Raw genomic sequence first — 16,948 nt, forward strand, 5'->3', positions numbered from 1 at the left:
AATTAATCCAATGTAAAGGATTACCCTTATATGTTAATATCCTTTCTACTTTTTGTTAATTGACCTTTCTTTTACAAAAAACAGGAGAGTTGGGGCCAGTGCTGTGGCACAGCAGGTAAAGCCGCCGCCTGCAGTGATGGTATCCCAAATGGCCTCTGGTTCGAGTCCCGGCTGCTCCACTTCCCATTCAGCTCTTTGTTATGGCCTTGGAAAGCAGTACAAGAGGGCCCACGTCCTTGGGCCTCTGCGCCCAACTGGAAGAGGCTCCTTTGGATTGGCACAGCTCCAGCCGTTGCGGCCATCTGGGGAGTGAACCAGTGGATGGAAGACCTCTCTCTTTGCCTTTCAAATAAATAAATCTTTTTTTTTTTAAAGGAGACTGTGGAATATAATTGTTTTTTTTTGTGTTTTAAAAAATAATTCCTAATACGTGATTTTTTTTTGCTTTTGTCATCTTTCGCTCAGTGTACCACATTTAATGTATATGTTATTTAAATATAATACAAAGTTGACATGAGGCTGGCTTTCAACCTACTGATTAAGATATCCATGACTCGTATTGGAGTTCCAGAGCTCAACATCTGGCTCTGGCTCCTGATTCCAGTTTCCTGCTAATGCAGACCATGAGAGGTAACAGGTGACAGCTAAGTAATTAGATTCTTGATAACCACATGGAGGACCTGGATGTCAACTTCCTGGGCCCAGTCCCAACCATTGTGGACATTTTGGGAGTGAATTAGTAGATGGAAACTCTCTCTCTTAAAAATAAACTTTTTTAAACTTGACTTTTATGTTGATTCCTATTTTTACTCATTTGAAGTTCACATGTCTAAGAACACAGATCTAGTATATATGGCTAAAGTCCCAAATAAGCACTTTAATCAAACTTGGAATAAGAACCCATTCCATTAGCCTACAAAGGAACTTAACACCTATTACTATCACATAGGGTTCTGCGATGACACCAAAGAGGGAAGTGAATAGGGACAGAAAAGTTGCAAAGGACGTTTTTCAAACAACTTAATACCACACTGGCAATAGTATAAGAAACATACACTCTGGGAGAAGTGTGAACTGCTCTTGTGTTTCTGAAACATGACTCAAGAAAACGTCCAAATACCTTTTACATGCTTGAATTTAGCAGATCCTTTCCTAACAACTGTAACTAAGAAAATAATCAGATACAGTCATGATGATTTTTGAACAAGGAAGTTACATATAGTATAGCATTATGGCATGACAATGAAAACGTTTATAGTGAAGAGAAGAACTTGACTGTATCAGCATGTCAGTCATGGTTTTCATTATCACATGATGTTGACCTGGTGTGGTCCTTGCAGACTGAGGAGACTCGGTCTCTCCGGGCTAGCTAATGTCAGAGATAACAACACCTGCTGGTGAAGATGTCTCTCACACACACCAAGCCACTATCTCCCCTTCCCTCAACCAACCTGAGGCAGGAGGGGCTACACAGCTAGAAACAATTCTTATGTCACCAGATCTGCTGGGACGACTCAAACAATCCCAAACTATGTCCTTTCCCTCTTGCACTTCCCAGAGAAATCTCAACAGTGCTTTGGCCCACGTTTTCCTCTCACCCCTGCTTCTGCCTCCTGACCAGCCCTGGTGCTTCTCTGTGTGGCCTTGCAGGGTGTGCTGTCCCTACGTTCCTAGGGGAACAGTAACCTAAACTTTTCTTCCAAAAGCACCGGCTTCCCCTTGTCAGCATCACTCTGTCACCTTGATAAATCAAAGCCCAGCACAGATCAGTAAGAATTTCAAAGCAACCATGGTACACGTACACACCAAAATTCTGTCAGTAAATATTATTTAGGGAGAAACATGTAATGATGTGCCAAAACTTTAGAGTATAACTGGAGTGGGAGGGAGAGGATTTACATAAAAATTATGTAGTTATAATGGGACTATGTTTAAAAAGTGTAAACAGAAAAACATCTATGTTATTTTTGGGAAAGAAAACAGAAAAATGAAGAAGATAAATGCATCCCAAAATGTTAGTAATGGTTCTTTCCAGGTGGCAAGATAATCTACCAGTCATTTTTATTCTACAAGACTTTTTTCTGTACTTTCCAAATCAACATTCAAACTGCAAAATACAAGATTTGAAAGTCTAAAGAGTATTTCAATGTTGAAAAATAATACCACACAAATATGTTAGATGGATCTGTTAAGACAAAATCAAGAATAAGAAAAATACTTCAGTGTAAATCACAATGAATTTCCCTTCCCTGTTTTCCCGCTTTTGAAACATTCCTGGGTAGATGACTGAGTGATACAAAAAATATGTAACATTGACTGTACCAAAAATTGAGACATTCTCCTGGGAATCTATTACCAAAAAAAAAAAAAAAAAAAAAAAAAAAAAAAAAAAAAAAAAGCACAGAATCAGGTCAAGTGTTTCCCAGTGAGGTCAAAAACAAAGAATGTACAAAAACAAGTACATCACACTTTTCAGCATCTACTAGAGTTTTTTTTAACAGTTTAAAATTTTCTATTTATTTTCTTCTGATTTGAAAGGCAGACAGAGGAAGAGAGGGAGAGAGGGACCTTCCATCTACTAATTTACTCCCCAAATGTCCACACCAACCAGAGTTGAACCAGGCTAATGCCAGAAGGCAGAAAACCAACCCAATCCAAGTCTCCTATGTGCGTAGCAGGGACCCAAGTACTTGAGCCACTGCCTGCCTCTAAGGGTATACATTAGCAAGAAGCTGGATCAGAAGTGGTGCCGGGACCAGAACCCAGGCACTCCAAAATGGGATTGAGTCTCAACTGGCAGCTTAACCACTAAGGCAAATGCTCGTCCATAAAAAAGCTTTTTAAAATGCCAATCCATGACCAGAAATAGAAGTCACCAGGAAGTAGATTATCCATGGCTAAGAATAAATCTGCAAACTAAACAGAAAAACGATCCCTTTGAAAGAAAAGACCTTTATTCAACTTAAGTGAAATTCATTCACCAAGCTGGGAGAGTACAGAATTCTAAATAGCAGAAACAGTACAAACGAGGCAAGTCTACGTGGCCAGTAAGCAGAAAGATCTGGCTAAACTGAGGGAACAAGGCCAGAAGACACACTCAACTGGCAACGCCCTTGGACACCAGTTTTTCCATAAAGGTAGTTAAAAGTAGTAGTTCTTTCTCTGAGGAGATTATCAGCATGAGTTTTGAAGGATTTCAGAAAGGCAGAGGGAGATAAGCATTCCAGATGAAGGAACCATCTTGTAAGGTGGAAAGAGTAGCACAAGACAACAATCAATGTGGTTAAAACTGAATCCAGATTCTGAAGGGCCTCACCTGTATGAGTAAGAAATGTGTATTTAATTAAGTAGCTAATGGGAGAAAATGAATCTGGGCCAGCGTTGTGGCACAGGTTAAGTTGCCACCTGCAATGCCAACATCCCATACTGGAGTGCCAGTCTGAGACCGGATACTTTGCTTCCAATTCAGCTCCCTGCTAATGCACTCGGGAAGCAGTGGATGATGGCCCAAACTATCATCCAATTCATGTAGGAGACACAGGCAGAGTTCCTGACTCCTACTTTCTACCTGGCCCAACCTTGGCTGCTGCAGTCATTGGGAGAATTAACCAGCAGATGGAAGACCTCTGTCTCTTCCTCTCCATCACTCTGCCTTTCAAATAAATATTAAAATAAGTAAAAGAGAGAGAGGAAGAAGGAAAGAAAGGAGAGAGGAGAAAAAGGAAAGAGGGGACAGGGAAGAGAAGAAAGGACAGGAGAGAAGTGGAGGGGAGGAGGGAGAAGGGGAGAAAGAAGAATGTCCTTCAATTTCTCATAGTAATGCAGTGGGAAAATGGAGTGGGACAGGCTGCAGAGAGATACCCAGTGAGGAGATCCTCACCACACACACCACAGTGAGAGGTGAGGAGGCCACAGGAACACTTATGTCTTCCACCTCCAGATCTCTCTTCTCTACCCATTCCCAGTACCTGAAATGTTCTGCTATGCTTCATCACAATCTGCCCCGACCTCACCCACTGTTCTCAGGGCTTAAGACCTAACACTGGTTAAAATACATACACATGCTATAGAGAGCCAAGTGTTTAGATACTTTTGATCATCTCTTTTATCAATAAAAACCTCAAAGTATTACTAACCTTTATCATTTACATCAAAAAATTTTGCAGACAATATTTAGAGATTTATTGTAAGGGATTAAACTCTGGAACTGGGGTTGGTGCTGCAGCACAGCAGGTTAAGCATACCACATGGGCACTGGTTCAAGTCCCAGCTGCTCCACTTCCCATCCAGCTCCCTGCTGATGACCTGGGAAAGCAGCAGCAGATGGCCCAAGTGCTTGGGCCCTTGTACCCAAGTGACAGACCTGAAGAAACTCAGCCTGGCCCAGCTCCTGCCATTGCAGCCAGTTGGGAGTGAACCAGTGGATGGAAGATTTCTTTCTCTCTAATTCTGACTTATAAATAAATAAATCTTTTTAAAAGAAAAAAACAAAAAACTGAAATTTAAACTCTGCTACTACTGGAAAAAGGAATATCTATTTCACATGGCAAATGAAACAGGTTTCAAATAGTGCTACTTAGACTGCCAAGAAAAACATCTGAAAATATTGTCATTTTAGCTAATTTTCAGCTAGAAGCTAAGCACTTCCCCCATGAATACAATAATTAATTGCTGTACAAGAAGCTGAAATGGAGACACTGTGTGAACAATCCCTGTCACTCTATTCACCATACCTCTTCATTTGATAACTGGGCTGAAGATTCTTCTTGAGTTAAAGCACACACTACTGGTATTTTTACTTCTTCCTCAACATCTGTTTTTTTATGATCCTTTCTCTTATTAAGTCTTTGTTGTTCATCATCTTCCTAAAAGTTGGAAAGAAAAAACAGGAACATTACCCAGGTAATCTGCACTGAATGAGTCACGCTCATTTGCTTTGACCACTGCAAACAAATGAAGACCAGAACGTTCCGGTGAGGGCAACAGACACCTAGGCCTCCTGCTCTGCAATCACACCCGTGGCCTCTGGTCACAACAAAATATCTTAATGCTAAAAGCACAAAGTTAGAATTCTGGTCTACTAAAAAAATGAAGAAGTAGCTTCCAAGAAAAGCATACAATGTGAAAGTAAGCAAAACAAAAGAAAGCAACCCATGCCCCTCCCCCACCAAATGATAATACAAGAAAGGAAAATTTATATAGGACATTCTACTGTAGAAAAGAAACATGAATAAGTTATTATGACATTACACATCCATTAGAAACATGTACAAATTTATATGAACTACAAAAGGAATGATTAGTCGGTATAATAATCCACTGAACAAAGATTAGTTCAATAATTTCATGTCCCACAGAACAGCCTAGCAAAGAGGGAGAAACACATGATCACAGTGCAAGTTGAGGGTACTTCAAAAGTTCGTGGAAAATCAAATTAAAGATCAGTTTGAGGGAGTGGGTGTTTAGCTCAGCCATGTCCCACACTGGAGTCCCTGGGTCCTGTTTGCAGCTCTGGCCCCAGCTTCCTGCTAACGCAGATCCTGAGAGAGGCAGCAGTGACGGCTCCAGTAACGGGATTCCTGCCACCCACATGGGCGACCAGGATTCAGTCCTTGGCTCCCAGCGTAGGCCCAGCCATTTCAGGCAATTAGGGAGTAAACTCACAGGTGGGAGCCCTAGGTCTCAATCTCTCAGAAAAAAAGTTTATTTTGGTGCAAAATTTTTTCTGTATTTATTATTTCTGAAAGACAGAGATAAAGACAAGATCTCCCATCTGCTAGCCCACTCCCCAAATGAAAGCTGGGGTTGGACCAGGTGCCTTCACCACTGCACCAAATGCTGGCTCCAGCAAAAAAGTTTTGAAATTCAAAAATAGCTTTTTCATAATATGCATTTCCCCTGAAATTTTTTTTTTTTTTTTTTTTTTTTTTTGACAGGCAGAGTGGACAGTGAGAGAGAGACAGAGAGAGAAAGGTCTTCCTTTGCCACTGGTTCACCCTCCAATGGCCGCCGCTGCAGCCGGCGCACCGCGCTGATCCTGGCAGGAGCCAGGAGCCAGGTGCTTTTCCTGGTCTCCCATGGGGTGCAGGGCCCAAGCACCTGGGCCATCCTCCACTGCACTCCCGGCCATAGCAGAGAGCTGGCCTGGAAGAGGGGCAACCGGGACAGAATCCGGCGCCCCAACCGGGACTAGAACCCGGTGTGCCGGCGCCGCAAGGTGGAGGATTAGCCTATTGAGCCACGGCGCCGGCTCTTCCCCTGAAATTTTTAAAGACCCATAGTATGCATGGATTTAAAAAATTCTGCACTAAAATAAGCTTATTTTTAACTTCAATTTTTCATAAACTTTTAAAATTGCTCACCTAAGTGCAAGGTTCTATAGGAGAAAAAACAATAGCTTATTTCATTTAAGGGTGCCAGCAAAGGGGGTCCAAAAAAATTAACACTTAGCTGGATCATCAAAGATCAGTAAGATGAGCAGACAGGCAAGGGTTCCAGGCAGAATGAAAGCAAGCACAAATGACGAGCCTGCAAGAGCTGCCCGTGGGGGAGTGCTGAACAGCTGTGCCTGGGGACTGAGGGGCATGCAGAAGGGGTGGTGACTACAGGCTTACACTCTGGACCTCGAGGTTGGCTCAGACTTCAGATCCGCTATAACCTCTCTCACAGGGATAATACTGCAGTCTCTACTGTATACAGAGTTTTGTTTTTGAGAACCACTTGAGATACAGTTTTAGATACGAAGCCTTAGCATGACACCGGCACACAGTAAGTCCTCAGGAAGTGTTAATAACGGCCTTAAATGACCATCTCAGTAAAGGTTAGACTGTCTTTAGGGGAAGCAAGAGAGGCATGTGAAGATCTATACTTTAGAATCTAAATCCTTATGTTATGGTTCCCACATACAAGATGAATGAGTCAGAGTTAACAGACAACAGTTTGAGACAAACCTATGAAAAATACAATTGCACCTAAGTCCAATAAGGCAGTGTAAAATATATTTTTTTATTTGAAAGTCAGAGTTACACAGAGAGAGGAGAGGCAGAGAGAAAGAGAGAGGACTTCCATTCGCTGGTTCACTCCCCAATTGGCCACAATGGCCAGAGCTGCACAGATCCGAAGCCAGAAGCCAGGAGCTTCTTCCAGGTCTCTCACTTGGGTGCAAGAGCCCAAGGACTTGGGCCATCTTCTACTGCTTTCCCAGGCCATAGCAGGGAGCTGGATCAGAAGAGGAGCAGCCGGGACTCAAACCGGTGCCCATATGGGATGCCGGCATGGCAGGCGGAGGCTTTACCTGCTATGCCACAGCACCGGCCCCTGTAAAATATATCTTAAAATACCTAGAAAACCTATGAACACATGTGTGCAAATACCATAGGGAAATATTTGCACACATATGCAACATGGTAAAAGATATTAGCTGTTAACACTATTTGAGGTGATCAAAGTATGTGGGACATCTAGACAGTCCACTATAAGGAGAAAGATTAAATCAATTATGGTATATACATGCTACCAGTTAACAAGACAGAACTCTGATGAAAATACTCCCAGGATAATACTTAAGGGACAACTATATAATAGCATAAATACTCAGTTTGATACTAGTTGTAATAGGGTGGGGTAGGGGGCCGGTGCTGTGGCACAGCGGGTTTAAAGCCCTGGCCTACAGCCCCGGCCTCCCATATGGGTGCTGGTTTAGGTTGCTCCATTTCCGATCCAGCTCCCTGCTGTGGCCTGGGAAAGCAGCATAGGATGGGTCCCTGCACCCACGTGGGAGACCTGGAAGAAGCTCTTGGCTCCTGGCTTTGGATTGGCTCAGCTCTGGCCCTTGCAACCATCTGGGGAGTGAACCAACAGATGGAAAACCTCTCTCTCTCTACTTCTAACTCCATCTTTCAAATAAATAAAATAAAATCTTGGAAAAAAAATAGGGTGAGGGAAGCCCTAAATATACACATGACACAGAGAACTTGTCTGTAGACTCCCTACCAAACTTACTTCTGAAAAGGGGCAGTGTGGGAAATGGCAAGGATTTTCACTTGATCACTTTGTATTCACTTGAGCATTTCACTTTGCATTTAAAACAAACAAACTTGTAATGAGAATGTATTTGTGTATTACTCATGTAATTGAAATACATTTTTAAAAGATAAGGGGGGAAAGGATCTTAGGAATTCAGCACTCTGGACACCCGCCCTTCCACATCACTCAGCCTCTCCATCACCATCCTGCGCCTCCTGGTGAGGATTTTAGAACACCTCAGACTTGGCTTGGACTGACACAGCTCAGCAGCCCCCGCAGAACTGGATAGCACTGTGGAGAGGATTTCCCCAGAAACACACACTGTGGCATCCCACACCCTCTGAAGAGAATCACTTCTAAATCAGTGCCTCCCCCCGCCAATCCCACAAAGGCAATTTCTAATGCAGCTGTTATATTTTTAGGGGGACAGCCATCACCTGTTTCAGCTGATGTCAATCTAACACGTGTACGGTAACACAATCATGTGCGTGAAGACAGCATTAACAAAGCAATCAAGTCCTGAGTAGGCTATTCACCTGATCTTTCTTCTTCAGTTCTTCAACTTGTCGGAGCTGTTCTGAGGTTAGCACGATCTCCATTCGCTGCATGTCTCTCATCAGCAAACGCTGAGATTCCAGAAACTGGTCATTGGCTTTCTGCCAGGTATGTTTTAACTGGTTGTGTTGCTGCCGCTCTTGCTCCAACAGATGGCAAACTGTTTAGGAACCCCCAATCAGAAACACTGAATTTTAATGGTAGGCAATTTCTTTAGCAAATGGCTACTAGATTAGGTCCAGCCAATGGTTGTCTCTTCTGCCTGGAATTCTGCCCTTGCCTGGCAGCCTATGGTTGAACATGGAGCCATCCCCACACCATCTCTCTTAAACAAAGTCTCCGAAAGTGTGCTCCTGAGAATATATGAGAAAAAGATTTCTGTGCTAAGTTTTAGAAACCCTGGATTAAACAGAATTTTTATTTTAAATTTATTTTTTTGAGAGGCAGAGAGAGAGAGAAAATCTTCCATCTGCTGGTTCTCTCCCCAGATGGCCACAATGGCCAGAGCTAAACAGAATTTTTAAACTTTTTATTTTTAACCACATGACTGAGCTGAAAGTCTTAATCACACCAGTGTCTTCTTTAGAGACGATATATAATACAAGCATTCCCCAAATTTATTTAACATAAAAACCCTCAACTCAGTAAGTATTCTAGGCAATATACTAAGTAACCACTCCTATTCATTTTAATACATTCTGGTAAATCTGTCACCCAGGAACGCTCCAGGGCCCAGCTGGTTTGGCCTCTCAGGCTAAAGCAAGGGATCTATGTGAAATGTGTGCACTGCTGATATGCATTGGCTCAGCTGTCCTCTACTGAAAAAGGAGCTGGCACCCTCTAGCCACTCACCTACCCACCCAAGCCAGAAGCCTAAGCATCGACTCACACAGCTCACCTTTCCCCATCCCCACAGGTGCACCTCTCACGGAGACCTCTCTCTCTGTCAAACATCTCTCTGTGGGTTTGGAATTAGGTTAGTCTTCTTGACTTCAACAACTACAGCAGTAGTTCCTTCTTCATTCTTCCTGCCCTCTGCTTTGTCCTCTCTATTCTGTGTCCACAATGCCATTAAGTTGAACTTTCTAAAGCACAAAACTGGTATTATCACTCCTCAGTTTGAAGCACACAAATATCTATAGAGAACTCTCTGGTTGCCAGGCGCTTGGGGTGGGAGCTGGGAAATGATGGCAAGCGAGTTCAGGACTTGTTGTGTGAGGTAATGAAAACGCTTTGCAATTAGATGGTAGTGATGGTGTTCAATTTTGTGAATAGACTAAAGAAAACATTGAAATGTATGATTGAAAAGGGTGAACTTGGCATGTGGATTATACCTCAATAAATCTGTTGGGGGGGGGGCTCCCAAGACTTTCTACTGCTCACATCCTTAGTAGCAGACCTCCAGGACTGGCCCAAATCCAGTGCACCAATTTCACATGTTGCCTCTTGCCTCCTGCATCAGAATTGTGAACTACTTTTCTTATACTTCCTTAAGCTGCTGTACCACATGCAACTGGCCTAACTGCCTGAAAAGTAGTTACTCATCTTTCAACACTCTATTTAAGAATAATTTCTTTTAAGAAACCTATCTGAGGCCAGTTCTGTGGATTGAGGCTTCACCTGTGGCACCGGCATCTCATATGGTTGGTGCTTCCAGTTCCGGCTGCTCCACTTCCAATTCAGCTCCCTGCTAATGTGCCTGGGAAGGCAGTGGAGGATGGCTCAAGTGCTTGGGCTACTGCACCCACATGGGAGACCAAGAAAAAGCTCCTGGCTCCAGTCTAGCCCAGCCCCAGCTGTTACAGCCATATGGGGAGTGAGTCAGTGGGTGGAAGACCTCTCTCCCCACCCTCTCCACCTCGGTCTGTAACTCTGCCTCTCAAATAAATAAATATTATTTGAAAGTCAGAGTTACACTGAGAGAGGAGAGGCAGAGAGAAAGAGACTGAGAGATCTTCCATCCGATGGTTTACTCCCCAATTGGCTGCAATGGCCGGAGCTGCGCTGATCCGAAGCCAGGAGCTTCTTCCGGGTCTCCCACAGGGTTGCAGGGGCCCAAGGACTTGGGCCATCTTCTACTACTTTCCCAGGCCAAAGCAGAGAGCTGGATTGAGCGGGGTCTCGAACTGGTGCCCATATGGGATGCCAGTGCTTCAGGCCAGGGCATTAACCCCCTGTGCCACAGCGCCAGCCCCAAATAAATAAATCTTTAAAACAAGGAAAAAAGAAACCCATCTGTCCCTAGAACAAAAAGAATTGGTCAATCTTTAATGGCAGCACTGCCAAACCCTAAAACACTTCCATGAACAGAACCTTTAAAATCAACTGTAGTAACACAATTGGCCACATAGCTAACTCCCCAGCTTAGAATGTAAATTACATGCCTGCTCAACTTTTCTGTTTTCATTTAAAGACTTTTTTTTTTTTTTGGTGTCTCAGTATAGAAATTACTCATTCCCTTCCTCATTTTTATTAACCTTCTCAGATACTTTTCCAGGTACACCAGAAAGGTTTAATCATCTCAATGATTTACACTGCTTTTTTCTGTAAGGATTAGTTCAAACATTTATTTTATTTCCACGGAAGACTCTGAGAGTATGGGTGTCTTTTGATGCTAACAGCACATATGAAAACTGATCCTGGGGCTGGCGCCGCGGCTCACTTGGTTAATCCTCCGCCTGCAGTACCGGCTTCCCATAAGGGAGCCAGTTCAAGTCCCAGGTGCTCCACTTTTGTGATCCAGCTCTCTGCTATGGCCTTGGAAAGCAGTGGAAGATGGCACAAGTCCTTGGGCCCCTGTACCCACTTGGGAGACCCGGAAGAAGCTCCGGGCTCCAGATCAGCCTAGCTCTGGCTGTTGAGGCCAATTGGGGAATGAATCACGTGGATGGAAGACCTCTCTCTCTTTCTCTCTCTCTCTGTATGTAACTCTTTCGAATAAATAAATAAATCTTAAAAGAGATTTTATGAAATAATCCTGAAGACTTATCATTCCAACTTTCCACTATTTGGAATAAAACTTACTCATATGCAAATCTCAACTATTTATAGCTATATTTTCCACAGCATTAGATATATTCAGAGGTAGGACTCTGTCACCACTCCTGCACATTAAAAGAGGTTACTAGCACAACCTACAACAAGCATGAGATTTCAAGGGGTCTATATATTTGGATGAGAAAAAAAGTTCATCTTTATTTTTACTATCCTCTAACCACAATTTACTATTTCCTTGGATTACACAGTATAGGCAGGAACCACAGTAACATAAAAATTCCTATCACTGTGTCACCAATAGAAGTCACAGATATTTTCAAATTTCATTACAGTCGTATGTATCTTACTACTTCACTTAAGTACACCAGTGTTCTAAATTACAGTGTTATTACACCTGCTGCTACATCTTGTTATTTAATATATTACTTTAAAATAGCCCACTTATTACAGTACAAGATGGCTAAAGTCCTTGGGGCCCTGCACCCATGTGGCAGACCCAGAAGAAGCTTCAGGCTCCCGGCTTCGGATCTGTCCAGCTCCAGCTGTGTGGCCGTTTGCGGAGTGAACAAGCAGATGGAAGACCTCTCTTTCTCTGCCTCTGTAACTCCACCTTTCAAAAATGCATGAATCTTTAAAACAATTTATTAATTTGAAAGAGAGAGAGAGAGTGAGTCAGAGTCTTCCATCCATTGGTTCATTCCCCAAATGACTGCAATGGCTGGAGTTGAGCTGATCTGAACCCAGGAGCTTCTTCCGGGTCTCCCACGTGGGTGCAGGGGCCCAAGCATTTGGGCCATCCTCTACTGATTTCCCAGGTGCACTAGCAGGGAGCTGGATCAAAGTGGAGCAGTTGGGACTTGAACTAGTACCCATATGGGAAGATGGGGCTTTAACCCACTGCATCACAGAGCTGGTCCCTGGGGCAAAAGCAATTTAAGCAGAAATTCCCAGTTTTATCTTTCTGGCTAGAGCTCATGCCCAGTGAAGTTCTTACTGACGTCAAGGAAGAAATAGAAGCCATTAAGTATCCAAGTTACTAGAGTAACCCTCACAGCTTCAGCTTTTCAAGAGAATATTCAAACCTACTACGAAGCTTTGACTACATGAGTAACATTGCATCGGCACTTTAGGATTGGTTTTGCTGTCAGTGGGTATCAGTGTTACTTCCACAGCTCTCCTACAGACTGAGTACAAACTATGCAGAGCATGTATTTACCTTCATGCAATTCTTTCCGCAGTTTCTCAGCGTCTTCCTGTAGAACGGATTTCTGAGTATTCAAAACAGCTACATACATCTCTAGATCAGTCCTACAAGATTTCTCAGCTTCTAGATAATGATTCAGTTCTTTAACCTGAAAGGAGATACAAGTCTATTAAACTGACACTTTCAATTCTTTCTAACTTAGGAATAATAGTAAGTTCTGGCTGTACTTTGAAAACTTTACACGTACTTTTACATAAATTGATATCTACTTTTTTTTTAAGATTTATTTATTTTGAAAGAGTTACAGAGAGGGAGCAACAGAGAAAGAGGCATCTTCCAACCACTGGCTCACCCCCCAGATGGCTGCAACGGCCAGCTTCCTGGTCTCCCGTGCAGGTCAAATGGGATGCCAGTGCTTCAGGCCAGGGCGTTAACCTGTGCACCACAGCACCAGCCCCACCAATGATATTTTGCTTCTTAAAAAAGGTTCTTAGGGGCTGCGTTGTGGCACAGTGGGTAAAGCCACCATGTATGACACCAGCATCCCATATGGACTCTGGTTCAAGTCCTAGCTGCTCCACTTCCAATCCAGCTTCCGCTATTAGGCCTGGGAAAGCAGTGGAAGATGAACTAAGTCCTTGGGCCCCTGCATCCATGTGGGAGACCTGGAAGAAGCTCCTGATTCCAGATTGGCCCAGACCCAGCCTGCTGCATCCATCTGGGGAGTGAACCAGCAGGCTGAAATTATCTCTGTCTTTCAAATAAATAATCTTAAAAGAAAAAAAGCAGCTGTTAATTTCTAGGATAAAAATGGTACCATACTTTATGTTTGTTTTTCTTCAATTTCCAAATGCCTTAAATTTAAAAGAGAGAGAGAGGGAGAGAGACACTTTCACCCACACATTTATTCACAGAAGTTAAAGGGAAAGTCATGATGGGAAAAGCAGTTAGTCTCACACTGTGATTACACAAACTTGAAGGTCAAGTATAGAACACTTTTTAAAATTCCATCTTTTCAAAAAAATAACTGTATATTGAACAATTAACTATAACACTCAGAATATCAACATGTCTAATGTTTTTAAAAAGTCTAATGTTTGAAAAATTTGTAGTCATAATGAAAATAAATCCCACCCCAGAAAATACAGGACTTGTTTTACCCGGGCATGTAAATTGTCCACCCTAAATTCTAACTATTATCTTTTTATTTTTTCAATATTATGTCTAATTTCACTTTCACGGAAATTTTCACCTCTTTTTACATTCTGTTATATTATCTTTACTCCTAGGTCATTAAACAATACCAGTCACAGACTAAAATAATTCTGTAGGGGCCAGCATTGTAGCTTAGCAGGTACAACCATCTGCAACGCTGACATCTCGTATGGGTGCTGGTTTGTGTCCCAGCTACTCCACTTCCAATCCAGATCCCTGCTAACGGCCTGGGAAAGGCAGCAGAGGATGGCCCAAGTACTTGGACCCCTTCCACCCATGTGGCAGACTCCAGTGAAGCTCCTGGCATGGCCTGGCCCGGCCCTGGCCATCACAGCCATCTGGGGAGTGAACCAGCGGGTATAAGACCTCTCTTTCTGTCTCTCCCTCCAACTCTGACTTTCAAATTTAAAAAATAAATGTCTTTTTTTTTTTTTTTTTGGACAGGCAGAGTGGATAGTGAGAGAGAGACAGAGAGAAAGGTCTTCCTTTTGCCATTGGTTCACCCTCCAATGGCCGCCACGGCTGGCGCGCTGCGGCCTGCGCACTGCGCTGATCCGAAGGCAGGAGCCAGGTACTTATCCTGGTCTCCCATAGGGTGCAGGGCCCAAGGACTTGGGCCATCCTCCACTGCCTTCCCGGGCCACAGCAGAGAGCTGGCCTGGAAGAGGGGCAACCGGGAAAGAATCTGGCGCCCCGACCGGGACTAGAACCTGGTGTGCCGGTGCCGCTAGGCGGAGGATTAGCCTATTGAGCTGTGGTGCCGGCCAAAAAATAAATGTCTTTAAAAATAAATTAAAAAAATGATTTAGTAGGTTGCTATTTGCTGCTTAATTGCAGGTAATCAATCAGAAGACAAGCCAAGCGTGGCAAAGTGCGCAGTGTGGGGAGGCACCTTTCCTAACAGGTAGAGAGGGTAGGGTGGTCACAGAGCTGACAGTAACAGACTCCAGAGGGCAGACAGGAAGTGGTGGCAAATCACCACTAATTCTACCAGCTCTTACTTCTTGGAGTAAATACTCAACAATGACTGTGTTTCTAACATTTGACAGTTATTGAGTAGCACTCTGAAAAGATGGTGGTAGGGTGGTATAGTGTTTTAATGTCCTTGGATTCCATACCCTCTAACAACCCAAACCAAAAACACATGGACATTTACAAAAAAAAAAAAAAAAAAAAAGATGACAAAGGAGCAGGGCAGGCGGTGGGGGGGAACCACTGAAACCACTTTTCCAGGAAAACGCGGAGAGTACCATCATCTGTACAAGAGAAAACAGAGGCGGCGACAAGGGTCCAATATAACAGCGGCAGCTGACAGTGAGGAGTCTCACCCACCCCGATGGCAGGTGAATGTGACCCATTTGTGTGAGAGACACCTTCATTCTCACTCCCCTTCCTTGTCTCTAGCAGCGCTGCCTACCTTTCTACATGCATGCCTAGTCTGCTTTTGTGCACAGCTCATTCATACCACTCATCTGTTTTTCCATTTTTGTCATTTATGAACTTGGCAGTTTTATTAGTTTTGGGTATTAATTTTTTGTCAGGTATATGATTTATAGGTATCTTCTCACAGTCAGTGACTTATCTCTCCAACCCTTTTTGTATAAAAAGTATGTTTTATTTTCTAGTGAATAGAAGTCTGTCAATTTTCCTTGCACAGTCAATATATTTGTCCTACTTAAACTTTTTGTATCACAACAAGATATTCTCTTTTTTAGCATCTGAAAGTTTCAAAGGTCTACTTTCCACTCTAATTCTAAATTTTTAAAATTTATATTTATTTCACTCCCTAAATGCCAAGAGCAGCTGTGGCTGGGCCAGGCTGAAGCCAGAAACTTGGAACTCAATCCAAGTTGCTGATGGCAGGGATCCGTGTGGCTGAGCCCTCTTCTGTTTTCCAGGGTGCACATCAGGAGAAAGCAGAACTGGGGCCAACTGGGCACTCTGATATGGGATGTGGGTGTCCCAAGCACTGTCAACTACTGTACCAAAGATCTCCCACCTAAACCTTTTATAATTATTTTTTCCATCAGTTTTTTCTTTTTCCAGGCATTTTAACTATAATGTTATTATAAATAACCATGTAACCTATGGTCAGAGAGTTAGGTCTGTATAACATCAATTCTGCAAAATTTGTTGACATTTCCTTTATGACTTTTGTGAAAAATATGTTGTATCATAATACTAAAGTAGAATGTACCTGAATAATACTTTGTCACCTGGACTATCCTTAATGTTTGTATGTTTTAACTTAATGATTCTCATATGGCCTTATAAGGGAGGTAGTTATCTCCATTTCATAGCTGAGAAAACCAAGGCACAGTAATACTTGTCATGTGGCCAAGGTCACCGAGACTAAGAGTGCGGAGCTCTTCATTACTAGGTTCTACTACTGTGTACAGCATCATCTCCTTCCCGGGTACAGGACTCTGTGTCTCTCTTAACTCTAAATTATTAACCTGTTCAGAACTCCTTATGGCCCTACCAATAATGCTTTCTGCTTGCATTCTCTAAAGGTCAGTTTCAATCTCCCACTGTAATTGTCATTGTCCAATTCTTGAAACTGTCATTTTCTAGCTCACTTCTTTCCAGGGTATGAAAGGTACAGTGATGCTCGTGACAGCTACACTTCACTGGTGAGCTGTTTATTAGGTATGTCCCTATTTGCTAGTTCTTTTTTCTCATATCCTATTTGACATTACAGTTGCTATATCAGCTTTCTTTGGGAAAAAAATTTGTTGGTATTTCTTTCCTCTATTCCTTTATATTCAATCTTACCTTGTGGTTTTATTTTCAGTGCATCTTTATCTTTTATAAGAAATACAAAGTTAGATTCAAAAAATCCAATCTGATCATCTTTTTTAGTAGGTTATCAGTTTATATGTACTTGATACTTTCTCATTTATTTCTACATTCCTAGTTTGTACTTTTATCTTTTTTTGATCTTTCTTCTTT

General features: G+C 42.7%; 1 protein-coding gene across 3 annotated transcripts in view; it reads right to left on the reverse strand.

The window, feature by feature from the left end:
- The window catches only part of RABEP1 (rabaptin, RAB GTPase binding effector protein 1), a 103,866-nt gene that overhangs the window by 30,386 nt on the left and 56,532 nt on the right, over positions 1 to 16,948 (reverse strand). For all 3 annotated transcript variants that reach the window (XM_051825323.2, XM_051825324.2, XM_051825322.2), the window contains 3 exons: positions 12,794 to 12,929; positions 8,562 to 8,740; positions 4,734 to 4,865 (listed from right to left, as the gene is read on the reverse strand). In XM_051825323.2, coding sequence (XP_051681283.1) covers positions 4,734 to 4,865; positions 8,562 to 8,740; positions 12,794 to 12,929 — 447 coding nt within the window. The remainder of the gene's footprint in view (positions 1 to 4,733; positions 4,866 to 8,561; positions 8,741 to 12,793; positions 12,930 to 16,948) is intronic.

The sequence above is a fragment of the Oryctolagus cuniculus genome, chromosome 17, assembly GCF_964237555.1.
Source record: "Oryctolagus cuniculus chromosome 17, mOryCun1.1, whole genome shotgun sequence".
Classification (NCBI taxonomy): domain Eukaryota; kingdom Metazoa; phylum Chordata; class Mammalia; order Lagomorpha; family Leporidae; genus Oryctolagus; species Oryctolagus cuniculus.